This window comes from Pelecanus crispus, chromosome 3, assembly GCF_030463565.1.
Source record: "Pelecanus crispus isolate bPelCri1 chromosome 3, bPelCri1.pri, whole genome shotgun sequence".
NCBI classification, from domain to species: Eukaryota; Metazoa; Chordata; class Aves; order Pelecaniformes; family Pelecanidae; genus Pelecanus; species Pelecanus crispus.
In genome coordinates this window covers 131,341,352-131,367,368 of record NC_134645.1, presented here as the reverse complement: position 1 = coordinate 131,367,368, position 26,017 = coordinate 131,341,352, and the positions used below count along the sequence as shown (strand labels likewise).

General features: G+C 55.6%; 1 protein-coding gene across 2 annotated transcripts; it reads right to left on the bottom strand.

Moving 5' to 3' along the window:
- Positions 1–195: 195 nt before the first annotated feature.
- EFR3B (EFR3 homolog B) lies at positions 196–26,017 on the bottom strand. Of its 2 annotated transcripts, none has more exons than XM_075707515.1 (21): positions 25,896–26,017; positions 21,727–21,877; positions 16,312–16,433; positions 13,994–14,143; positions 12,065–12,199; positions 11,626–11,704; positions 10,122–10,257; positions 8,978–9,139; positions 8,229–8,340; positions 6,285–6,336; positions 5,881–6,053; positions 5,139–5,214; positions 4,113–4,274; positions 3,675–3,806; positions 3,495–3,562; positions 2,655–2,782; positions 2,159–2,257; positions 1,363–1,407; positions 918–1,021; positions 662–711; positions 196–301 (listed from the first exon to the last, which is right to left on the bottom strand). In XM_075707515.1, the coding sequence occupies exons 1-21, from the start codon at positions 26,000–26,002 to the stop codon at positions 196–198; spliced, it is 2,349 nt and encodes a 782-aa protein (XP_075563630.1). In that variant the 5' UTR covers positions 26,003–26,017. The 2 variants fall into 2 exon arrangements, with proteins under 2 accessions (XP_075563630.1, XP_075563628.1); XM_075707513.1 differs by having other exon boundaries at positions 918–1,024; positions 1,363–1,411; positions 2,166–2,257.

Sequence of the window (26,017 nt, the reverse complement as noted above, 5' to 3'; positions counted from 1 at the left end):
GGAGGCAGAGAGTCACAAAAGAAAGTACGGGAGACGGGTTTGTGATGCCAACAAATCTTGGGGTGGCCTCGGTGTCCGTGTCCCCACCCGTCCTGCACGAGGATGCGCTCCCCGCAGGGTCAGCAATCTCTCCCCCAAGAGGTCCTTTGGTGCGAGCTGTGCAGCGGTGGCTCTGCCCTACCAGCACGGCCGCCCTCAGTACACGCACAGGTCCGGGAATTTCATCTCGTACACCGGGATGGAGTGGTTTTGGGGCTGGCCGTAGGCGGCCGTGATGGTGCCGGAGGGGCTTGGCGGTGGCCTGAAACGCAAGAGATGGAAGGAGGTGGTTTACAGAGAGGTTTGGTGAGGAAGCAAAGCCCGGTGCAGAAAATGCGCATTCTTGCACTGTTGCAGGTCTCCCCGGTGCCACCATAGCAGAGGGGAATTGGGGCAAACGAGCCAGAGGCTGCTGCCAGCAACCCTTGTCCCCTCTGCCACCGCAAAGGCCCCAGCCCCAGGCTGGCACCCATCCCCAGCACACCAGCCTCCTCGACGGGGGACGCACGTGGCTCCCAATTGCCCCGCAGCCAGCGCTGGTCTTGTGGTCAGGCACCCCGCAATCCGGCAGCGGGTTTTCGGGTGGCTTGACAAACTGTGCGTGGCTGTCACCCCAACTCACCGTATGGTGATCTCGAAGATCTGGTTGAGTTTGCTCTGCAGCAGCGTCGCCTGTAACACAGACAGAGCGGCTGTATCAGTGCGGCTGCACCCTGAGGACCACAGCGGGACAAACGGGACAAACAACCCGTTGGCCTTCCCCAGTCACCAGAGCAGAGGGGAGGGTGGCCTGGCAAAATTTAGAGCCGCGTCATCACTGTCCACCTCTCCCCAGCAGAAAGGCCATGGGGATTTTGAGTGCCACAGCCCCGACTCACCCGGGCACCGCAGTGGGCGGCGATCTCCTCGAACGGGGCTTTCTGAAATTTCTCCACCACTTGCCGCCTCCGCTCTCGCTCTTGCTCTTCCACGGCGACGCTGTCTACTGAAGCAGAGGGGAGATGGTGCTCAGCTGCTCCCCACCCGCAGAGACCACCCCGTTCCGCATCCCCACCTCCCCAGCAGACAGCATGGATTTGGGAATCACTAGAAAGCCAAGGAGAGGGTTTCCAGCCTCTGGCTTTGGGGGCAGCCCCCCAGGGACACCCCCAGGGCCAAGGCAGAGCTATGAAGCTGCCCGACCACGCTGTGACTTGAGCGCAATGGCGAGGCGCTGGGGATCCATCCATCCACGGTGCGCGCAGACCCAGGGGTAACACTACCCATACGGACACACCGTGCCAGGCTCCACCTCTCCCTACCACGGCCGGCTCCCTCGATTACCTATCGCCTTCTTCAGCGTTTCGTACGTGATCTCTTCTGCTGGTGCTCTCTAAAGGAACGGGAAAAGCAGGTGATGCTCAACACACAGCACAGGACACCGTTCTGGGATGACAGCGATCCAGAACCAATGTCCCAGGCTGTATTCTTGCACCAAAGCACAGTCTGTCCTTAAAGATCATCGAATCGCAGAATGCTTTGGGTGGGAAGGGACCTTTAGAGCCCACCCAGCCCAACCCCTGCAGTGAGCAGGGACAGCTTCAACCAGAGCAGGGTGCTCAGAGCCCCGTCCAACCTGGCCTGGGATGTTTCCAGGGATGGGGCATCTCCCACCTCTCTGGGCAACCTGTGCCAGTGCTTCACCACCCTCAGAGTAAAACATTTCTTCCTTATATCCAGCCTAAATCTATTCTTCTTTAGTTTAAAACCATTCCCCCTTGTCCTGTCGCTGCAGGCCCTGCTCCAAAGCCTGTCCCCACCTTTCCTGCAGCCCCTTCCAGCAGTGCAGGGCCGCAGGAAGGTCTCCCCGCAGCCTTCTCTTCCCCAGGCTGCACAAGCCCAGCTCTCCCAGCCTGGCCTCAGAGCAGAGCTGCCCCAAAGCAAGGTAATCGGGGTTTTTCTGACCCCGCTCACTGCCAGACACACTGGGGCTGAGTTATGTGCCCCTGCACTTGCAGCCAGCGGAGCAATTATGCATGCAGCCGAATGAAGAATTAGAGAGGGCTTAACCGCACGCTGTCAGGCGGCTAAAGCACACAGTGCTGAAGGGATGATGCAGCCCCTGCGGCTCTGGCGTAACACGGTACCTGCTCTCGCTCAGGACTGTTTCTCGACTCCACCTCGACCTGCAGGGAAATGGTCTCGCCAATGCTCTTTCTTTTGGACAAGCGATCTTCATCTGGGGAGGAAAAGGGGAGACGAGATAATCACAGCCACCCTGGGGGCAGTGGGGTGAGCAGAGGGAACACAGCCTCACGACCCATGCCCAGGGTAGCAGTCCATCTGCTCAGCCATTCCCCCAAATGCATCCAAACCAGCAGAACTGGGGACTGAGCCAAGCCCAGCGGGCTTCACTGCTCCTTCCAGCCAGCCAGCCACACACGTGGCAACCTTAGGAAGCTTCCGATTCACTGCTTTGTGCCTCAGTTTCCCCCAAGGCTACACCTCTAAAGGAGGGTAGAAAAACAACATGCCCACGTGTAGCACAAGAACTTCACATCCCCATAACGGCACAGAGCAAGGGACCAGTTTCCTTCCCCTCCCAGTTCTCCGGGATGCCCCAGGGTGGTGTGTACCCGTCAGCTGGGGGATATAGGGTGTGCTGAGCCGATCCGAATTGTAACCGCTGCCGCCCAGCACCTCGCTGATCTTGCTCTGCCAGAAGAAGACCTCCGGGCCCAGACGGTCAAGGCTCTTGCTCAACCTATGGAGATGGAGAAAAACCAATGGAGATGGCAGCATCTCTCCTGCTAGGGGAACTGTCAGCAGGGTTTCCAGTCCCTTCGGGTCAGAAACAGAATGCTCTCATGGCTTCGCTTAGCTCCAGCACAGCTGGATACATCGTGCTATTTCTGCGCACACCAGCACAAAGCCTGAGTCCCAGAAGGGCTCTCGATCCTTCACAAAGGATACGGATGCACTCAGGAGGGACCACCCTGACCCATGGAAGCGGGACTCACTGGGGGCAGCGTCCCCGTAAGGGACCTCACCACCAAATGTGACCCGTGCCAAGCGTGCCAGCAGGAATGGGACAGCCCGGGCAGCCTTGCCCTGGGGATGCTCAGCACGCAGCAGGTGTCATCAAGCGGGTGGCAGGGCAGGGCAGCGGGATGATGTAGCAGATCTACACCCATCCTGCTGTCAAACGAGGGGAGGGATCAGCCCGCAGAGCTGATCCCGGCATTTGGCTGGCTGTGAGCACAAGCCACCCCCTTCCCTGGCTACATGGGATCCTCCTCAGATTCTAAACAGGCTGAAAAACTCTTGATGTCCTTCCCACTGTGCCATCCCCAGATGGGAAAGGAGACAAGCAGAGGCAGGCACAGGGCTGATGAACCCATTATCGCCCACGATCTTACGGATGCCAATCCCTCAGGAGCAGGTAGTGGGGAAGAAGGTATTTTCCAGGCTCTTACCTGGGTCTCTCCACAAACACATCTTCAGGGAGCAGATAGGGAGCTTCCTTCTGCCGCATCTGGATGACCTGGAGAAGACAAGCAAGGAGCCAAGCTCAAACCCCATGGGTGGCCAGGAGAGCCGATGCCAGAGCTGCCACGGACAAGGCTCCAGCCCCGTCCCCAGCCCCTCCCTCGCACCTCGTGGATGTGCTGGCAGAAGGTGGGCACGGTGGTGAGCTGGCTGATGAGGTTCAGGTAAGCTGCACCGAGGGCAAAGAGCGCGCAGCGGTTGTACGCTGTCAAGTTATCCTCGTTGATCTGGGCAATCTCCTGCAGCAGAGAGACAGCCCCACGAGATGAGGATGGACAAGGCCCCGGGATGGTCCTCATCCACCTCGTGGCATCACCTGCCCTGCAAACATCCCAGCTTTCGGAGCTTGGGTTTGCAGCATTTCGGAGGCTGGCAAGGTGACGTTGTGATCCCACTGCGGTGGGAGAAGCTGAGAGCAGGTGAGGCACTTGCATCCCGCTTCCTCAGAGACCCCAACTCCAAAACAGCCCCCGTTCCAGAGGCTTCTTCCCATCGCATCCCAGCCCGCCCACCCCAGCAGCACACCCAGCTCCCCCTTGCCCTACCTGCACTGCCAGCACCAGGCGGATGAGGTCCACCACGACCTCCTCGTTAGCCAGCTCAATGCTGATGAGCATCAGCATGCTGTAGAGAGCCTCGTAGTGAGCCTGCATGTTGCTCTCCTCCTTGCATATCAGGTAGATGTGCCGGTAGAGCTGCTGGCCATGCTGTGGGGACATGGAAGGATGCAGTCACCTCCTGAGCATCCCCTGTGAGCAACGCTGCCATCAATGCAGAGAAAGCAAAGCAGCAGGGCCCAGCAAAGGGGCCTCTATCCATGCAGGAGGGAGCAGAGCTCCTCCAGTCACCACGCAAACGAAGAAAGCCCCAGGGAGAGGGAGCTGCCACTATCAGGTGGTCTTTCACCATTCGATGCTGGACCCTGACGGGGAAGATGCACAGGCAGCTCCAAGAGCAGAGCCCAGGGCAGGCAAACAGCACTCACAGCACTGAGCCCAGGGAAAGGATGCCTCTGGTGCAGAAGCATTACAGAAATCACAGCTCAGGCCAAAACAGAGAAATAAAGTCCTGAGACACATTGCTGGATTGCGAGGCATAGGACAGGGCAGGGCACACGCTGGCGCAAGGGAAACACAACTCTGCTGTGGTTTTCAGGTGAGGGGCTGTGCTGCTGCTCCTTGGTGTGCGCAAAGTAATAAACTGATCCTCTCTTGGCCTCGAGTTAGCTCCAGAGGGGTTTGCACCACCTCTGAAAATGCTTTAAGTGGATAAAACTAACTAACTAAATAAAATAATCAGGCAACTTCGAAAGCCACTTGATAAATAGCTTTTGGGATACCAATACATCCTGGGGTACTCATTCCTTGGGACAAATAGCAGATTTAGGTTTCTAGAAAGGCCCACGCATGAAGCGCTGATGGAGATTGAATCCCACCGGCTTTTCCCAGGGACATCCCCCGGTTTAGAGGCATCCCAGGGCTCCCCCATGGCTCAGTCTGACTTGGGGAAACAGACGCACAGTCCTTACACCGATCTGCACGAGGACAGCTTGACCCAGACCCTGCCACTACCTTCTTCATGAAGACAGTATCTTGGCGCGAGCATTTGTCCACTTTCAGCTTCAGGACCGAGATGTCGCTGATGGTGCTGCAAGGAAAGGCCAAAGGGAAGGGAAAACTCAGACACTGGAGGGAGGAGGCGCGATTCCCGCATGCCTGCAGAGCTGCTGGCCAGGAACGAGCTGTCTGGGAGGAAGCGAGGGGGGAAGCTAAAAGCTTTTAAAGCTTTTAAAACCCAGCTGAGCAATTCAAGAGTACCGAGTCAAATCACTACAGGGTTTCAGGGTAGTGGTGCTCAGGAACACAAAGGCAAGTTGACAGAAGTATGCAAGCCAAGTGGATTAGCAGGACCACAGCAAAACCCATGGAGATGTTTCCATCTGGGATTACAGTCACCTTCTTCCAAGGTAACGCAGCATGGACAACGCAAGTGCCCAGCAGACCTATCCGTGGGGATGCAGCGCAGTCGATGAACCCACTCAAGGAGGTTATTGCTCCTGTGCGTCCTCCTGGGACCACTGTCTACCCATGGTTACTTTCAGCAGCACGGTCCCATGTACCTCTGGGCAGAGACCCCTCCCCATCCATCTGGCTCTTAGCAGACCCCTGATCTGCAGCATGAAACCACCCCAGAACTGCTACCAGATTTATTACTAATCCTGCCAGCGCTCCCAGCCCAGCAGATCTCCCTCCCCAAGCCTGCTCTGCAAGGTCTGCAGGTCCCAGCCCTGTTGGGGAGCCCCTGGGGACATACGTGATGGTGGAGAACTTTTGCCGGTTTCCGTGGCGATCGATGAAGCTGATGAGAATCTCCAGGACAAAGAGGCGGATCTCAGCATCCTCCATGAGGGCTGCGGAGAGCAGCCTGTCCAGGAAGGCGCTGGGAAGTGCCGTGAGCATGTTACTGCACTGGAAGCCCACAGAGACCTGCAAGCATCAAATTAAAAGGGAGGCAACATGACAGCGTCACTTCAGGGCGGTTAAAACGCACCAAGAAAGAGGGGATGCAAGCAGAGAAGACAAAGTACAGCTTGCGCTCTTCCTAAAGCACCCTGGGGGACAGGGTCCCCGAGCTCAGCACCCCCATGCCAGCAGCCAGGGACCCCACGCGTCTCACGGAGGCTGGACACTCCTGTGGGGATGGGGATACGTTCCTACCTGGAGGAGGGACTTCAGAAGCATTATTTGTGTCAGCCGATTCCGGTTCTCCCTGTCATGGAGAGAAGAAACAAATGGTAAAATCCAAGTGGAAACAAAACAGTTCCTCCTTCCATACCCAAAGGATGGAAAAGCCTCAGAAAGGGCAGGACCCGTTTCCCAAGGGTCACCACCACAAACAGCCACGCTGTAAAGGTCTCCAGCAAATGAGCTCCAGATTGAACAGCCAGCAAAAAGGCTGCTAAAGGAATGATGAATATCAAAGTATCCATCCTGCCATAGGCAGCAGAAACAAGGCAGCACTCGCATCTCCAGGCAGGCGCAAGCTGAGCTCGGGACGATGAAACACCCTCTGGACGTGCCCATCCCACAGCAGCTCTCGAGGGACGCCAGGCACCAGCTCTGAGCAGGCTCCTCGCTTTTAAGCAGCTGAAAATAGGCAAGACGAAGCCCAAGCCCTCCTGTCCATGAAGGTACCCCTGCTCCTCGCTTCCGTCTCGCTTCTTGTAAAGCCACCTTGAACCACGCTTCCACTTCAGCGTGGAAGTTTCCACTTCAGTGGGGGTTTTTTAATGCAAAAAAGGGAAATCTTGAATTCTCTGCTGTCTGAAATCAAGTCTTTCCTAGCCCTGTACTGGAAGGGGACAGGGGGATTTCCAGGCTGTCCCATCACCCACAACATGCTGCCTGTGCTGCCTACCTCTGCTCAGGGACTGAGCTACACTGCAAATGGCAGCATCCCCGTAAGCCAAACTGCAGGCTGCAGCTCCTCTGCAAACTCCTGGTTCACCTACACGCCCAGAGCAAGCACCATCCTTCACACAGTGGCAGACGAGATTTTAAAAACTCTCCCGGAGGAAGCTCACGCGCTGCTAAAGGAGCAGTGACAAACAGCACTGGCACAGCCAGCCTAGCACTGAGAAGTGCCTGCCTGCCTGAGGCTATGAGCCCAATTCTGCTCCTGCAGCAAGGAAAGCTGCCCTGGCCAAACCGCAGACAGCACCCAGCGTGTCTCCCACCGCGGGAATCGGGATTGAACGCAGGCGTCAGGAATTACCGCCGTGTGAGCGAGGAGCAGAGCGCGTCTCCTATCAGCCGGCAAAGTGTCTCTCCCATCAGAGACAAGTGGGAAGAGCCTGACCGTACTTTGAAGATAAATATAGCATGAAAATCTGTTTGCTCCTTACCTACATGTTTCAGCACTGATACCCTCGCTCCAAATAGCTCTCATGGTCTGTTACCACACTTCTTAAGCAATTATGTTGTTTGGGTGTTTTCCCTTCCTTCTCTTCCTCCACCGCTGGGTATAAATAATACCTCCTGCTCAGTGTTAATAAAAGCTCAGAGGCAGCTCAGAGGGGCCAGGCGCCAGTGGTGGGAGGCAGTGATGAGCAACCAGTCCCACGAAGCCATACACGAGCTTCTCAAAAGCCACGGGCAGCCCTCACTTCACCTGTGGCCACCTCGCTGCCCTGAGACATCTGAAGTCACTCCCCTGCATATTATTTTTAGTTCCTGGCTACTTTTGGATGATACCCCAGGACCGAGCTCCTGACAGCTGAATCTCTCAGTAGGTACCTGAAGAAACACAGAGTTCAACTGCAACACCACTGCCTGTAAACACTTCTCCTCCTTGATGCTCTGGTGTTTCAAGAGGCCCTTGTCATCACATTTGCAGCAGACAGCAAAGCATTTTAAACAAGGATCTCACATTCCTCAGCTCCCCGCGGTCTTCGGTGGAAGCTCTCGATGCTCAGCCTTTCCGATAATGTGCCCACGTCCCACTCTGTCCCCAAATACAACCTCAAGGTGGGAACGGTTTCGGGAGCTCCCCAGCACTTTCTGCCCCACATTCACAGCCATACACCACCGCACACGGGACAGTGGTAGGGACAGCAGGGCAGAGAGGAGAGGAAGAGGAGGGAGGAAGGCATTCGTTCTCACCCGGCTTTGCCAGCTTCGATGGACTGCTGCGAGGAGGGTAGCGGCACCTTGTTCATGATGAAGACCATCACCTCAGATTGCTGGTAGGTGGGCAGCGTGCTGGCAAAGGACCCTGCGGGGGGACAAGAGCAAAGCTGGCAGCGTGCGAGGCGCAGCCCACCCGCTCCCAGAAGCACCCGGTGCCCTGGGGTCTGCCCGCCTGCCCCGCTCCAAGCCGGCTGCCGGACCCTCGTAGCCAGGGTGGGATAGGACAATGCCTGCCCGGATCCGTAACCCGCAGGCAGCTTTACCTTCAGGGTGATTCAAGAACCACCAAAATGCCTCCAAAGTGGGGCAGCCCCAGGCCCAGGCAGGGTGAGGCTGAGAGATGCCAACCCCTGCCTCCACCCCTTCCTTTTTTTGGGGCTGGTGCATCCCCATCCTCAGCAGCTGCAGCAGGCTGATGCCTGCCCTCTTTCCCTCCTCTCCTTCCCTTCCTCAGCGTCTCCTGCCCAGGGAGAAACACGACTCTGGCTGCGCACAGCAGCTCTGCCGGGGATGGCCGGGGTTGCAATGCCACCTGCCGATAACCCGCCGCCACTCTTGCAGCGCGCCGCGACAGATAAATCGCATTTCCCATCACCGCTTTTAGGCTGAGGTTGACTTTGTTTCACCCCGGATAATCCTGCAGACGCACAAGGCAGAAACCCACCACGCAGGGGGTCACCCACCAGCACAGCACCTGCGCTGGGCGCCGCTGGGTGCCCCACCTATGGTTTTGATGACAGCTTCCTGGAACATCCTCTCCTCGTGCTCCTTGATGATCTTGGTGCTGACGCCAGCGGCACAGTCGTAGCTCCCCGTCAGCGCGTAGTCAATGCTGAGCCGCAGTTGCCTCAGCAGGGTGTTAAACACCTCCAGCACTGTGGGGCCTGGGGTGGCGAGAGGGGAGAGACCGTGACATCGCCAGAGGAAAGCGGGTAGTTTTCCCCACAGAGATGGAGGCTGTAGTTCCCCCCAGGACAGTGTGGTTTACACCTCCCACCACCCCATAAAGAGGTTGAAAAACAGTTTGGCCAGACACACAGTGACTTTTAACCCCAACCAGCTCCCCCAGTCGAGACAGGAGAGAAATGCCCTTCCGGGAGCACTGTCAGCGCAGCACATTCACAGCAAGCCCCTGAAAATCCCTTTGCCCCCTGCCACAAAGGCAAAGGCAGGCTTGGAATCAGTCCTCTAGGTTTAGGTCATAGAATCACAGAATCATAGAATCATAGAATTGTTTAGGTTGGAAAAGACCTTTAAGATCATCCAGTCCAACCATTAACCTAACACTGCCAACTCCACCACTAAACCAATTAAGGGGAGAGGAGGAATTAATTTCATGTTTCCTGGCTTGGTGGCTGGATTATTTTTTCATTAAAGAAAAACTGGGAATCACTAAGGTTGGAAAGGCCCTCTAAGATCATCAGCCCAACCATCAACCCAACACCCCCATGCCCACCAAACCATGTCCCCAAGTGCCACCTCTGCCCGTTTTCTGAACCCCTCCAGGGATGGGGACTCCCCCACCTCTCTGGGCAGCCTGTTCCAATGCTTGGCCACTCTTTCCATGAAGAAATTTCTCCTAATATCCAATCTAAACCTTCCCTGATGCAGCTTGAGGCCATTTCCTCTCATCCCCATCCTCTTGTGCAGGTCGCTGCACATGGGCATAGGTGTTGCGCTGGGGAGCACTGAAATGGCACAGAACAGATCCCCAGCACCCCTGGATGCTCCAGATTGGATCCCCCACCACCAGCTCACACTTGAGCACACACCAGAGCTCAGCCCAAACCTCCGGCACCAATTCACCGCTCCCACCACAATAAAAGGGTGAAGAGATGGATGGAGAGGACAAATTTATCCACTTACCAACAGATCCGGAGGCTGCGATCACCGCTGCCTCCGAGAGGACCTCCACGATGCCGGCACGCACGGTGGCTGCGCTCTTGCTATTGGCATCCAGGTGCCCCAGGAGCTGCTGGATCACGAGGTGGGAATGCTGCGGCTGGAAAGAGAGCGTGAACGTCAGCGTGGGTGCTGCATGCACGAGGTGGTGGCCTGGTTCTCTAACCCACATGGCTACTGGGGACAAATCCTGCACATGCACCCAGCTGCACCAAGTCCCTGCCCGGCTCTTTCCAAGACAGCTCCAGATGGAAAATGAGAGGGGGCACCTGGAGGAAGCCTGTTTTACATGACTGAGCAAGAGCTTGGAGCAATTTGCATGGGAAAAATGATCCAAAAGAGCTGTACAGATCTAAGGAAATTGTGACAGTTAAGCCTGGGGATTTCAGGGAGAAGGGATTTGATTTTTGCCAGGGTTTCCCAAACACATCTATACTTCAAAAGGGTCCTGCTGAGTTATTGTGACCTTACAACCTCCAATATGCATTAACAGGATTTTATATAAAATCTAGTAGCGCTGTAGAGGATTTTAGGCAGTTTACAGGATTAAAAACAAGAAACGAGAGCAGGGGGTGACGATCTGCTTTTCACTGTAAGAGTTCTCCAAGCAGAGCCATGGCTTGGCTGGGTCCAAAAGCGAAGCAAACTCCCAAGCGGGTGAAGTGAGGCAGCAGGTCTGGGACAGCCTCAGCAGAGCGGGAGCAGGGTGGGAAGGCAGCACCCAACAGCATGCAGGGACCCACGCAAACAGAGTTTCATTGAGATCCACATGGAAAAAGAAAGGATGGACCTTTTCCCATCACTCTGGGGTTTACCTAAACTGCATTTCCATGGCCCCCAGTGAGAAGGGAAGAGCCTGGCAGAGTCTGCCTCTGAGCACGCCCATGTCTAAGGACGGGGATGCTGGGCTGCAGGCACTGTCGTGACGCCTGTCGTGCCCAGGGCACGTTTCACCCCAGACAGCCCCTCTCCTTTTCCACAGGGATGAGGAGCTTGGGTTGATTTACACAGCAGCGATCTGGAAAGAGGCAGCTTTCCATCGGAGCCCAGCTGCTTCCTTTGGAGCGTTTCACAGCACGCCACTAGCCCGACTGATTCAGCAGGGCTTTGCTTTCCGCTGAGAGGGAAGGAATCACTCCCGGGACTGAGACACAAGCTCCATGAGCAGCATCCTAAAACACGCACGGCTGGCACACAGCCAGGCTAACTTAATGCCTGCCAGCCATTTCCCCGCGTACCTGTGGGGCCCTCAGCCCGCACTGCCGTACGCCCGGACTGTGCCCGTCTCCAGCCCGTTTTGGGGCACTCTTGGTGGTGCTCATTGCGAGCGCTCAGCCTCGGCCCTGCCGGGATGCGGCAATGCGGCGGCGGCGGCTCTGACTCAGCCCAGAGGCAGACGCGGGCGCTCCCAAGCATGCATGGGCGTCCCCAACCGGTGCCGCCAGCCAGAGTCCTGCCAGCTCCCCACCTGGATCGAGTACATGATGATCCTGAAGCAGCAAGTGGCAAAGATCTTCGGCTCCCAGAGCGAGTGGTTATCCAGGTGGCTGGGGAAGAGATGGAAATGGAGGGGAAAGTAACTGTCGGTCCCCGAAACCCTGCAGGGGTGCAAAGCAGCACCAAGCACCAGGGATGACCAGAAGCAGCAGGGAGCAAACACTGCAGGCAAGGGCAGGAACACAAACTCCTCTCTGGGGTGACTTTTCTCAGCGACCGGTATCTATCCCATGCCATCTTCCTCATTGCATCCAAAAATGAGAGCTCAGCCTGAAATCCAGTCCCCATCTCCAGTACCGTGCCGAGGGGAGTCAGAGGAGACCATGCCTTCGCCCCAGCTCCGGCCCGCATTGGCTGTTTCCCCGTGCCTCAGTTTCCCTTGTGCCAAAACCGAGGGATGCACGACTTACATGAGGACAGGTTTGATGGCGTTCTTGATGTTGCCGTACGCCGCTCGGCCCAGCAGCTCCCGCAGACACCTCTCCGCCAGCTCCGTAGGACTCTCCTTCTCCTTCTCGGTGGCTTGCAGCGGGGAGGGGGAGCGGCTGCGAAAGCAGAGGAGGGCGATGAGAGTGGCGCTGAGTGTGCGGCAGCAGTGGGGGAGAAGAGGCATGAAGCCTGGCCAGGGAGGGTTGGAGCAAAACGGTCGTGGCATCTGCCCGCACCCCGTGCCACGCAGGGCCGTGGGCTACCCCTGGCACAGCCCACGGCCACCCCGCAGCGGCCAAATGTCACCCTGCCAGGCAGACGGGGCAGAGCCCAGTGATAAAGCGCTGCTGGATTTGAGCCAGATCAGAGAGCAGCATGGGTGCATGGATTGCAGAGGAGGGGGACGTGCCAGGACGGCCCCGCTTGCAGTGCCAGGCTGTGCCAGGCGGCAGGGACAGCCTCCGCGTCCCTGGGACTGGGAGGAGGATCCCGGTGCTCGGTGTTGGAGGGGGAAGGATCTTATCGGTGAGGACGCAGGACATAACATCCTCCCGGGATAGACACAGCCTCCTGGGGGAGGAAGAGCAAAGCAGTCACGGCCCAGCACAAGTGACCCTGAACATGCACACCCCAGAGGAGATCCATCCCCTTTTTCCACACTGTCCTGGTTTTGGCTGGGATAGAGTTAATTTTCTTCCTAGTAGCGGGCACAGTGCTGTGGTTTGGATTTAGTATGAGAAGAATGTTGATAACACACTGACGGTTTAGTTGTTGCTGAGCAGTGCTTATGCCAGTCAAGAACTTTTCAGCTTCCCATGCTCTGCCAGGCGCACAAGAAACTGGGAGGGGGCACAGCCAGAACAGTTGATCCAAACTGCCCCAAGGGCCATTCCATACCATACGGCATCATGGGCAGTATAGAAACTGGGGGGGTTGGCCGGGGAGCAGCGATCGCTGCTCGGGAACTGGCTGGGCATCAGTCAGCAGGTGGTGAGCAATTGCATTGTGCATCACTTGCTTTGTATATTATTATTATTATTATCATTATTACATTGTTATTATTATCATTACTATTTCACTTTATTTCAATTATTAAACTGCTCTTATCTCAACCCAGGAGTGTTTCTCACTCTTACTCCTCCGATTCTCTCCCCCATCCCATCGGGGCAGGGGCAGTGTGGTGCTGAGCTGCTGGCTGGGGCTAAACCACGACACACACTCTTGTTTGGCATCACACAGACACCATGAATGCTTTTTCCACCTTGATGCTTCAGTTTACAAGAAAAAAGGGAAAAGGCATCTGGCCAGAAGCCAACTTCCCAGGGCCAATACATCTCTCTTAACCTTCAAAAGGAAAATCCCAGGAGGAATTCACGCCTGCTTCTCTGCCCTGTGCTTCTCAGCTAAGCAACTCCCCTTCAAACACCCAGCTGGTGGCAAGCACGCAGCCGGCGGGGGGTTACGCCACAAGAATGGAGGGACAGCAAGCAAAGCCGTATTTCAGTCCCTGAGATTCCTCTTGCCTGGCTTTAAAATAACTGCTTGGGTATCATTTAAGCAGGAATCCCTCACAGAAGTCAACCCGCCGAACAGGCAGCTCAGAGCCTTTGCGAACAGCGTGCCTTAACTGTAGGGACAGCGCAGCTCTGCTCCACGGTTGTCACGGTGCCCTGCAGTGGCCAAGAGAGCAATGACCTTCACGGCACCGGGTGACACACAGAGCTCCTGCTACCTGCGGCATCCTTCAGTGAGGTACTCGCAGGATTTCCCCTCTGGCCGCTGGCCACGTTTTTCACAAGCTGCAGACACAAATCAGCCTGCAATGCCTCTGCTCTGCAAAACCTTGCCAAAAGCAGCCCTGGGGTCCCAAAGCCACTGGCCGAGCAGGGTCGTGGTAGCAGCAAGCTCACCTTTCGGCCTCTTCCACGTGCTGTAAGTTGAAGAGCAGCGAGGGCACGATTTTATCCATGTGCTGCGGGTCCCAGATGTTGGCTTGGAGCTCGTCATTCACCGTCTTCCTTACCACCCCTTGCAGGCCTTTAATGCCAGACATCCGGATCCTGGGAAACAAATTGACACCAAAATGCATATGTTATTTTACATTTATATATGCATATATACACAGGTGAAACCATGCAAGAAGTTGGAGAGAAGACGCTGATATCTGCACTGCTGGAGGGGTTCATGCAGGCGATGCCCCAGTTCCCAGCTCCAGGCCTGCTATACCCCAGGGCAATCCTTCTGCCTCGCATCCCCGAGAGATGCGGCTTCCCGCAGCCCGACAGACGCGAGCAGGAAAGGCTCTGAACCAACTAAAATCGTCCTGGCAGCAGCAGCTGGCTCCCATCCACCGTTGTCTTTCCCAGGAGGCCCCCAGGCGAGCAGCAGCCACCCATCTCCACGGCACGCTACCCGAGATGGAGAGGTGGCACCAGCGAGCCTGGCCTCTCTGAAGGATTTATTTTGGACCTGGGAGGTGTCTGCTCTCCAGCTGTGGCATGCATGGAGGCTTTTCCCATTTCCTCCATTCCCAGCAGCTGCAGAGCTGTGCTGTGCCCATGGGGATGTTGGGTGCTAAGGAAACTTAGGAGCTTTTTGACACCTGTGTGCTTTCTGGGACCAGAGATCCTGACTCTGCTCTAGTCATCAATAAAAGCCATCAATAAAAATCTCCCTACGCAGCAGGATTCTCAGGTCTGAAACCAGCCCTTCAACACCCACTGCTAACGCCCGAGAAAGACAACACGCACTTATCTGCAGAAATAAATGCATTAAGTAACCTGCTCTGAGGTCTCCCTAACACATTTTGCAGATCTAATCAAGGCAATAATCTGACCAAGACACCATTCGTGAGGGAGGAGCATTGAGCAGGACCAAGACCCCAGAAAACCAGTGTGCCTCTTTTTAATTAGAGGAGCTGCCAAATTTCTCTCTTTCAGTCTCCAATGCAATTTAGCCAGCATCACCGGTGCCCTGAAGGTCAAGTGGAAATAATGAGCCTTCTGCATTATTTCCTTATTAAGGAAAAAAAAAAAAAAAACCACCTGTGAGTCTGCAGCGGTAAAAGGAGGCGAGCCTGGGCCTCAGAGACAAGCCTCTGCTAGGAGTGGCGAGCCCCAGGGGTTCGCCCTTCTGCAAGGCAACCAGTACAGCAGCTCTGGGAACAGCACCAACACGATGCGCTGAAAATCTGCCTGACATCTGGGCTCTACTTAAAACTTGTCTCTGGCAGCAGTGGCCTCCTGCCCAGAGATTCCTGGCGAGAGCCACAGGTGCTGCGCCATCGGTACCTCACAGGGCCATTTTAAGCACCTTTTTAAGCAGTCTTAAGGTTTTTAAGCAGTCTTTTTAAATACACAACCGACAGGTCTGGCCTTGGCAGCAGTAAACAACATTAATCTGTCTGCTTTACTCGTAATTAATCCCCCCGGGGTACACTTCCCATCACAGCAAAGCAAGTCAGTCCTCGATGTTGTCTAGAGAGATGTAACCGCCTTTAAATGTGGTAAATAACAGACCACAGGGCTGCAGGAGGCAGTTTTTGAGTGAACATTCATTCTGGTAAGAGCGGGAGGCCTCCTGCCATCATCATCATCCTTCCTTTTGGGGCCAGGATCACTTCCTTGCCTCCCGCTCTGAGCTCCAGCTGTCTGCAGGCCATGGTCCTCGAGCAAAGGTGAGAAATGCTTAAAGATGCACTGAGGCAGCCCTGTGACGGGCAGACTGCAGGTGTTACCTGCTCACATTTTGCCCAAAGAACGGAAGTTGGAAGCCCGAGGGCACGTTTATTCCTTGTCCTGCCATCGGCCGTGGACAGAGCGAGCCAACGCCTGAGCGCAGCTGGCCCTGCTCTCCGGACAGCAAATGCAAACCAAATTCTGTCACATGCGTGTAATACTGCGTGCAACACCCCAGGCAGCAACAGAGGCTGGATACGTGCTGCACCATGTTTTCTAGGCTCCTGTTTCATCCCCCCATATAGTAAGCAGGGTTTAATGCTTGGAAAATAAGGGAGGGTAAACAACAGCAGCCTGAACGTGCCCAGCTCTGGGGAAATCACTGTGTGTCTCCATCACAGCAATCAAACCATGCAGAGCCTGCATCCAACCTGCCCCCAAAAGCAGGTGCTTCTCCAGGAAAGGCAGAGGCTGGAGGCAGAGGGAAGCCCCCCCCCAGGACACGATGGCAGAGCCAGCGGGGCCAGGGACACCCCACTCACGGTACTCACTTCGTCCGGATGTCGAGGTCGTCGTGGCTGGAGTGGCACATCTCGCTGAAGCGGGAGACAAAGAAGTCGTAGCTGCGGTGATAAGATGGGGTGTCCTCCTCGATGTTGGCAAACTTCACAAACTGGGAGAGAAGAAAGAGGGGGTCAGCCCAGAAGGCATGACAACAAAAATACTCATAAAATTCCTCTCCAAACCAGCAAACATTTGTGGGCTTCAGCAGTTAGGGATCCCTAATATGCAACACACACTAGTAACAGGAGATTTATTTGCTGCCAGCTTCTTTCCATCCTCCCAGACGGCACAAAACCTGGCCAACATTTCCCAAACACTGCTGCAGGGGTGAAAAGAGCCTTGGAAATGCCAGTGGAGAAACCAACTGCAAGCAGGTTCTTAACCACATCCCCGATCTCGCCCGCAGCACCCGGCAGCACGAGGTCCCATCGCTCCCTTCCAGCTTGGCTGCGCCAACAGGCACGGAGCTTGCCAGAAATGCCAGCTGACCAACAGATCTGGCTTTTAAGCTTTCAGGGAAAGAATTAAGGAGGAAGGAAGGATAAACATGTTTTCAAGCTTTCCTCTGAATTCCGAAACTTATTCACAAAGAGATGGGAACAAAGGGTCAGGGCAGGAAGGGGGAACGTCAACTCATCCAATCACGCCGACATGGGTCACTCTAAAAAAGGAAAAATAAATAAAACGTCAAGAGCACAAGAGCTGCCACAAAATCCAAGGCATCAGCTCCTGGCTGGCACCCACAGAGCATTCGGCCTGTGTCCCACTCAACAGCGCCTGCTGTGAACGGACGAGGTTTGTCCTTGGCCTGGGACAAGCATCGTGCCACCAAGACCCCGTGCTTTATCCTCCCGCTCGGAGCAAGGGCGTAAGCAGCTGCTTGCCAAGATTTTAGGCAGAGAAATCTGCTGGCTGCTTTTGTGCTCCTGTCCTGCGCCCGCTTCAGCATGCTGGCAAAGCTGAGGCTGTTTGCGTGGGCATGCAACGAAGGAAGAGGATGCTCCCTGTCCAAGCAATCCCCAAAACCACCCCAGCGGTTCACTGCTACCCAGCAACACTGGGAGAGCGACAGTGCCCATGCACTCAATCTTGGAAGCTGCTCACTAAAAATGCTCTCCTCCAGACTCGGAAATCAGCCAAGAGACACAAAGGAGCCCTTGGGAAAGATCCCAGCCCTGAGCCGACAGCAGAGGCAGAGGATTCAGCTGCACGCACCTACCACCTCGCCGAGCGAGACATCTCCCACTACGGGCACCCGCTCACACCGTATGCACGACGTGCTTCCACCAGACAGAGACGCTGCACCGTGACGCAGCGCCCATGCCGGCACAGCCCCATCGCTTACGACAGCGGGGCATGAAGCTCTGCGGTCGCACCGAGCAATCCCACATCACTCAGGCAAACTGTGCTGGGCCAAGGCATCAGGACTGCTGGGTTCCTCTTCCAGCTGGGAGGATCTAACCTACCTCCAAGGGGTTGGTTACTTGTGCACCCGGCATTTCTTAGGGTGCTCAGCACCCTCTGGAGATGCCACACGGCACGGGAGCTCCTTCTCCTTCTTTATCCCAACCCTGTCCACAGGCTTTTCTTACTTCTTGCTTTCTGCATTTGCCGGCATCCAGGCCCACCAAGAGAGCAGCAGGCAAACGGCCCACCGGTGCCCCTCCACAGCTGGCAAAGCCAGCCCGCCCATCCCAGCGCATCGCACAGGCACTGATTAGGATGTACCCGCTGCGCCGGGCTATTAATAACGTCAGCTGCAAAGGCTGGCTCTGCGCAAGCGAAGGAGCCGGCTCAGCCCTGCCAGGAACTGTTCTCAGAGTGCAGGGACCAGCTCCAACTGATAAACTCCTCTTACTCACCAGAAAAATGCAGGGCTGTTATATAAAAAACCTCTGTACCAGGCAGCGCACGACGTGGGGTTTTTTTAAGCTCATGGCAACTCCACGTGCAACCGGAGGTGAGGGCAGGATGCAGAGCGAGGAGCGGCAGCTCCAGGAGAGCCGTCCCGAGTGTCCCGTGGCCAAAAAGCATCATGAAATAAAGGAAGGAAACGGCTTCTCTGCAGCCTGTATCTGTAGGTATCAACCCCACACCCACGCGGAGGACGGCAGCTCGTTTCGTGCCATCGGGTAACCAAACAGGACCCCTTCATCAGCGCTCCTTATTCTGAAGCTCTGGGGATTGCCAGCCCACCCACCCACGCCGGCAGCGCCTGCGGTTCGGCTCCCTGCCCTCTGCCAGGCACAGCGAGCCCTGCCCACCTCTGTCCTTGGGGGACAGACATCCCCGCGCGGTGCCACTATGCCCGGTGACACTGGATGCGGCACAGTGTTCACATCTGCCAACAGCTGGAGGCAGCTGCCCTCTCTACATCCATTTTCAGCCTGCAGCCTCCGGCAGGGCCAGAACTTGTAAAAAGCAGCCAAGAACAGAGAAAAATCAGCCTTGATTTGCCCAGTGGCAAAAAGCAGCACCAGGACACACGAAAATGACCCAGCGAGAGCTGGGCCTGCAGGAAAAGAGGTATTAAACCTTCAGGGAAAGCGACTTATTTTCACTAACAGGCATTGCATCCCAGCCGAAAAGCTGCTCTGCAGCTTCAAGCCTCATTTCCACTGAGAAAACAATTTAAAACATTGAAACACCAAACTATTTCTGCTGTGGTTTGAAGGGGTGCGGGGCTGGGCAGCTTGGGGCTCCCGTGCTTGAAGCCGACAAGCTCCAACTGCAACACGACTGGGACAAGCAGGGAGCAAGCACGGGGGAAATGCGAGGAGCGTGGCTGCCTTGGAGAAGCAAAACAACGGCTGGGAAGGGATAACGCTGCCACCTATAAATACATCAGACATAAATACATCAAGAGGAACATCAAGGCGGGGGAAGAGGTGTTTAAATGAAAGCTCAATGTTGGTTCGAGGAAAAATAAAATGGGAATGACATCGAGCTGGAAATTAGATGGTTCCTACCCCAAGCAGGGAGGTTGCCCAGCGGCTTCCTAAAGAGGATGAGAAACCAAAGTGGATTTAAGCTGCAGCTCCGTATGTTCACCCCGGGGATTATAGGAGGGGGTCACAGTGATCACGGGATGCTGGATTTTCGCTGCCGCCTCCGGTGCTGCGGCTGTGGAGCCCGGCGGGCTGGTCCCCGGGATCAGCCCCTCCGCAGCGCGACACCTTGGCTCTGCGCGAGGAGGGAGACGTGTTTCAGGCGAGATTTCACGCCGCGGAGAATGACTCACTTGGAGCAGGCTTCTATAAACAACCTCCTCCCGCCTTTGCCATCAGCTCCGTTATTGTGAAGATTGCTTGAGACAGCACCCTCTAATTAAACACGAGCCTGAGGCACATTCCTCATTAGCAGATATAGGAAGAAGTGCCTCATTATCATTACTCACTTTTCTATAAAAGCCCGCAAGTTTTCTGTGCTATTTGCCCTCTGAATGCCGCCACGCTTGAGAAGGTAAAAAACCACATCACTAAACCATCGTTCTGATCTGGACTCCTCATTAAAACACCCGCTTACAGATTCCTGACCGCAGTGACAGCAGCGCTAAGGAAACACCTATCCGTGCTCCAGGACCATCCCTCCTCTCCACGGGTGCCTGAACATGGGAGGTTTTCTCCGCACGGGCAGGAAACACGAGGCAGGGCTCCGTCTTGCCTTGACCCAACACCTCCCGCTCGAGGATGTCTGTGCTGGGGCCGGTTCACTGAAGCCTCCGCTGTGGCACCGTGAGCCCCTGCGGTGAGGGCTGTCCTTTCCCCGGCTCCATGCCGGCAGCTCCTGTTGAGATTCAGCTCCATGCCACGTGCCAGTGGCTCCTCTGATGTGGGGCTCTGCTTGGGCACCATCCAAGGAGCTGAGGAGTGTCCAGAGAGTGGCCACGGAGAGGGAGATGCTGGCTGAGTTGAGTTTTAAACCCTACCTCTACCCCAGGGTCGCTCTGAAGCGTGGGACAACCCCTGCATTTCCCAAACAGCTCAGGGGTTGGGCAAGGGGATATTGCATGCATTTGCAGACAGGGCTGCACTGCAGCGTGGGGTGTTTTCTTCGCAAGAGACCCAGCTGCTTGCCGCTGGGATGGATCCAGGCAGCTCTGGCACGTCTCAAGAAGTTTGGACAGCAAGTAACACCTCTCCAGTCTCCCACAGAGCTTGGGCCACCCTTGGGCAAGAGGGATGTGGGTGCTGAGCAAAGACCCCACTCCCATTGCAAGGGGCATTCCCAGGCAGCCCCTGCAGCATACCCAGGGCTTACGGTGGCATCACCACACCAAAACGCCACAGCAAGCTGTCGTTGGCAGTGGGTTTCAACTGAGGGATCGATCTCCCCGCTTCTTCGAGGGCTGTGCATTAATAGGTTTGCCGACGGGCAGCTCACATCGCTTTCAGCTGGGCAATTAGCTGCGAGGGAGAACGGGGTGTGAAAGCTCTCTGCTCAGCCACCCATGCCTCAGCGGAGGAATTTACAACCCCATGTCCGGGACCATGCCGGCTTCTGGAGGAGAGAGGCATCACGGGATGCAGCACTACCCTGTCCAGGAGGCGTCAGCAGAAACGTTAATACTGTCCCTCTCCCTGTCACACACAGCAGAGAATTAAAGCTTAGGGCTGAGCTGTCTATACGTTTCCCAGGCACTCAAGAGAGGATCTACCCAGACCACCCTCCTGCCCACAGGCTGATCAGCTCCATCTAAAACCCCACTTAAAAAGCAGCAAGGACAGACGCCGCTTGTCCGAGTCAAGCTACCGAGCACTGGCAGAGCCCTCGCAAGCCCAGCTGTCAGGTACACCCAGTGTTCCCAGTAAAAAACAGCAGAAAGGCCGTGCACAAGTGGCTGCTGGCTGCCAGCCAGGATCAGCAGTTTGGATGCTGGGAGGTCGTCACCTTTGTTCATCCGTGCTTCTCCTTTCCCCTCATTTTATGTCTGTGACCGACACATCCCCAGTCCAACTAAGCCATTTATTGCAAGCAGCAGCTCTGTTTAAGCCAGTCCTTTTCTGAGCACAAAGAGCTCCCAAAAATCCATGGGGATCACCTCCTAAGTTGGTCTATTGTCCGAAACTGCTGACAGCCCCCGTGTCCTCGGGCTCATTTAGGAAAAGCAGAATTCAAGAGAGGGAAGGCATGGCAGCAGAGATCAGAAACCAGCGACTGGTCACAGACAGCAAACAGCAGGGACAGCACACGGGCAGCACAGTTGGGGTCTCAGAAACCTCACGTGTGGCAGGACACAGGAGAGGGGACACCATAAATCCTCCCCTGCAGCCACTCCCCGTCCTTTCCCAACAAGATTTCCTGCCCTGGCACTGTGCAGAGATGTGGGGGTGACAGGCAGGGTGGAAAGCCAAGGACAGGGTCAGCAGGGTGCTGCCACCTCCCTCTGCACTCCTACTCACCGAGTTGGTCCCCAGGATCTGCAGGTTGGGCTTCTCCGACTCCAGCAGCTTTGCCACCATCTTCAGGAAGCTCTCCACGAAGAGGTTGATGCTCTGGCAGTGGCAGGCCATGAGGAGCTGGTCCAGGGCCTCCATGGCAATGCACACGTACCTGGGAATAGGCAGAGGCCAGGGTCACTCCCCGACAGCAGCACGGGCCCGCGGCCATCCCTCCTCCTCCCCTCTTCCAAACTGCCTGGGTACCCACCAGCACAATGCCAACCTCCTGCCCTGGCCGACCCAAGGAGAAACATTTTATACCCAAAACACCCTTGGGATATTTTTATCCTCCCAGCATCTCTCCTCCTAGCGAAGACCCCAGGAACAAGGCTGTCAGCAACACCTTGCATCTCCCCCCGCGCTGCTTGTGGGCTTCCCTCGCCCTGAACTGGTCTTTATACCCCATGAGGGAGCGCTGGGCTTTGTACAGGGTGGGCTCAGTGCCAAACGCAGCCTTTTACAGACCCAGCTGGTCCTGGCCAGAGAGGAGGGACAGGATGAGAACCCAGAATTAGACTGATACGCTCCAGAAAAGCTGTGCTTAAAAACACAATAAAGCAACCCTGCAAAGCTTATTCGCATCACCCCAGAAGTTCCCGGGGTGAGCAGGGTTTTCTCCAGCAGTACACAGAGCAGGATGCAGCATTGCCTGCACCAGGACTTACCTGGGTCCGCAGCCCTGCTCCAGGGATCACAGAACCATCGAATCACAGAATGGTTTGGGTGGGAAGGGACCTTCAGAGGCCACCCAGCCCAACCCCCTGCAGTGAGCAGGGACAGCTTCAACCAGAGCAGGGTGCTCAGAGCCCCGTCCAACCTGGCCTGGGATGTTTCCAGGGATGGGGCATCTCCCACCTCTCTGGGCAACCTGTGCCAGTGCTTCACCACCCTCATTGTAAACAATTTCTTCCTTATATCCAGTCTAAATCTCCCCTGCTTTAGTTTAAATCCATTACTCCTTGTCCTGTCACAACAGGCCTTGCTAAAAAGTCTGTCCCCACCTTTCCTACAGGCCCCTTTTCAGTACTGAAAGGCCGCAATAAGGTCTCCCCGCAGCCTTCTCTTCTCTTAAGGATGGGGCTCAATCACTCAGTCTTGGCCCTGCGTGCTGAATGGGGACAGGGGAAGCCCAGAAAATAGTTCAAATACATCAGCAAGACAGGACACAGACATGACAGGTCCTTGGGCCATGCAAGAGGTGTCCCTGAGCACAGCACATCCCTTCACCATCCCTCCCGACCGGGCTGAGCTCACCCGCAGACCACCCTCCGGCAGCTGGCTTTGCTGCAAGCTGCTACGGCGCATCTGCCAGGCTATTTAATAAACCAGGTGCTCCTGCCTCTGAGAGGAAGTTGGAAGACCTCGTGTCCAGCGATGAATCTCGATCGGGTGCCCGTGGCCAGATGCTTACGCTGCAATTGCAGCATTTGTCAGGTGTCACTTCATGTTTCCAAGACAAATTGGACCAGTTGCTTGGAGCGGCTCTGGAGAAGCCTGTTCACAGGCTGGTCCTGCGACGCTTTCTGCACCAACAGCGTCTGGTTCATTACCAACGTCGCAGCCAGAGTCCCTGGATGGGGTGCTCGTGCCATGACCGCACTGACCTCCAGTTGCTGGTCGCCCACTGTGTGCATAGAGCCCAGCGAAGAAGCAAACCCCAGCCTCTGACCGCTCTGAGCAGACGTTTATTCCAGCTGGAGTTGCCCAAAACACAGAAAAAGCCCAAAAGGTGATTGCACTGAGTCTCACAGCTCCAGCTCTTCTTGCAGGACCTCTGAGGTACCCAAACACCTGACGTGGACCTGTTACCAGGAGACTGGGAGTAAAACAAACTTTACAGCTCCTTACCACCTCCCTGCTCTCTGTGCAGCTGCGAATCTTTGTACCATGGCAGCTCGCATCAAGCCCAGATCTGCCACGGCCAAGAAAGCAGGAGGTGGCAAGCACAGATCTCTTTATATCGAGCACAATTCCTCCTTTAAGCTCCTTTTTTCAAATCAGCTCCTTGCTCGGCTGGATTCGCAGCCTGGGTGGCAAGCAGGAGTCACCAGCTTGGGCTGCAAGAGGGAAACCCGAAAGCACCGAGCTCGCCGGCAGCAAGGTGGGCAGGAGCTGCCCGTCTACGTGCACCAGCCCTGCCTGCTCATTGAAGGGCAGCTGGGGAGGCAAACTGCCCTCGCGGGGAAAAGGAGGTGTCTGATAAACCTTGAACTTCCAGGTTCCAGCTGGTAAAACACAGTAAGATCGATCCCTTCTCCTGAGGCCCCAGAATTGTTGAAATCTGGCTCAAGTCTTAAATAGATCTTCTGGTGTCTTGTAGGGTGGTTGAGCTCACACTGCAGCAGTGTCCTTCAGGCACCATTACAGCTCTTCCAGATACTGTGAAAATAAGCAGCCAACTATTCCTGGATCTGTGAGGCTCCTACCCATCTGTCAAACTGGGTTAAAACTGGCCCAGAGGGAAAAAAAAAAAGGTATGAAGAAGTGACCGACTATCAGCATGAAGCATCAAGCTCCTTTCTCACAGGAAACAAGGCTGAAAACAACATTCTGTACCTGATATTATTGTAACAGCATGGCTTCTCTTTTGGGGACAACCGGACACAGGCCACCAAGAGGGAAAAGGGACACTCATGGAGTTGTCACCTCCAACCTACCCCAACCATCCTCTTACAGATGGCGGGTTGCATTGCTGCAAACTCAAACAAGAATACCTTCTCCTTTTAGCAATAAAGGTAACAAAAATGACACCCAACAGGCCTGGAATCAAGGCTACCTTCATCTTACACGCAGGAGAGGCACCCACGCACTCGGCTGCTCTTTCAAAGCCTGGCTACGGTGTCTGCAGCGGGGCAAGCCCTGCTGCGCCAGCCACCACCGACCTACAAACAAAAGGTTGATCCAAACCCACTTCAGGTATTTCAAAGTTACGACTTTGAAAATTAGCTAGTGCTCCAACCCAATTAGGAGCCGATATGCACAGGCGGCGGAGGAAGGAATGTATTCCCCCCTCCGCCCGCCGAGGCTTGTCATTAGATGTCAAAAATCTTTGAAAGCCTTTCTTTTCCCAACATAGCAAATAGAGCCTGTTAACAGCCGCTTAACCGCAGAACATCAGGCAGAGCTTTGAATGTCCTGTCACTCCCAATGACGGGTGATGTGGATGAGGCTTTGAAGGTTTTCCAACTTCAACACTTCTTAGGCAGGCTGCTGGCTTCTCTTCCCCCAGGATAAAAGGCAGGCTGAGGTTCGCACCACGAAGCTGAGCCACGTTTGTCTGCCATGGCTTTGTTCAGGAGACAAGAATCAATCCAGGAGCTATTTCAAAGGGAAGGAGCCCTCCCATGCTCCCCCAGCATTTCTAATCAGGGCAGTCAGCTATTTCCACGTGGGTGCTGCTCTCCTTGCAGTAAACACGGCAAAGTCTTGCTAGAAGTGATGAGGGGAGGGAAGGCAAAGGGAACGGGGCCCAGCCAGGACCACGCAGGTAAGCCGGACAGAGCAAACCCAGCAATCCTCATCCAGCCCAATGCATCCCCATCACGTGCTCTCTGGAAAAGCGTCAGCGCGCTGCACTGCATCCTTACTCCCGCTTGTGCCACATCACCATAGCTCAATAGAGATTTGCATGGGGTGCAACACACCCAAGCTTGTCCTGAATAACTCCCAGCAAGCTGCAGCCAGAGCCACCCTGTTTAGCTGCTTGCTCACACCTAGCCAGACTTCCATCTGGCTCTGGAAGAGCCACCGTGGGCTTTTAAAAAGGCCAGGAGGATGCCACAGGCTCCTGATGATGGCAGTCCTGCTGCTGGGGACAAACACCGTACGCACGCAGACTCCTCAAGCATGGACATCACGATGCCAGGGAAACGCTATATGGCTCCCAGCTTGCATGGTCCCTTGCAACTTTGCAAGGAGTTTGCTCATCCCTGCGTGCTCCCATGTCTCACTTTTGGAGGCAGAACACGCTCAGGTCTCTCTGCAGCATGCTCATAGCTTCACGACATCTTGGAGCATGCAGGAGCTGCGTACCCCATACATCCTCCCTCTTGCCTGACCCTCCTCTATTATTTAGTGGTCCACCATTACGCCAGTCACTGGGGTGGCTGAAACAGCCTCCCAGCCCTTACCCATATCGGTGCCGGCTCACGTCTCGGATGAGCCGCTCGGAGAGGTAGGCACCGATGCGATCCAGCTTCTCCGGGGCAGACAGAGCGTAAAACGTCAGCTTCTCCATGTTGGTCTTCACCAG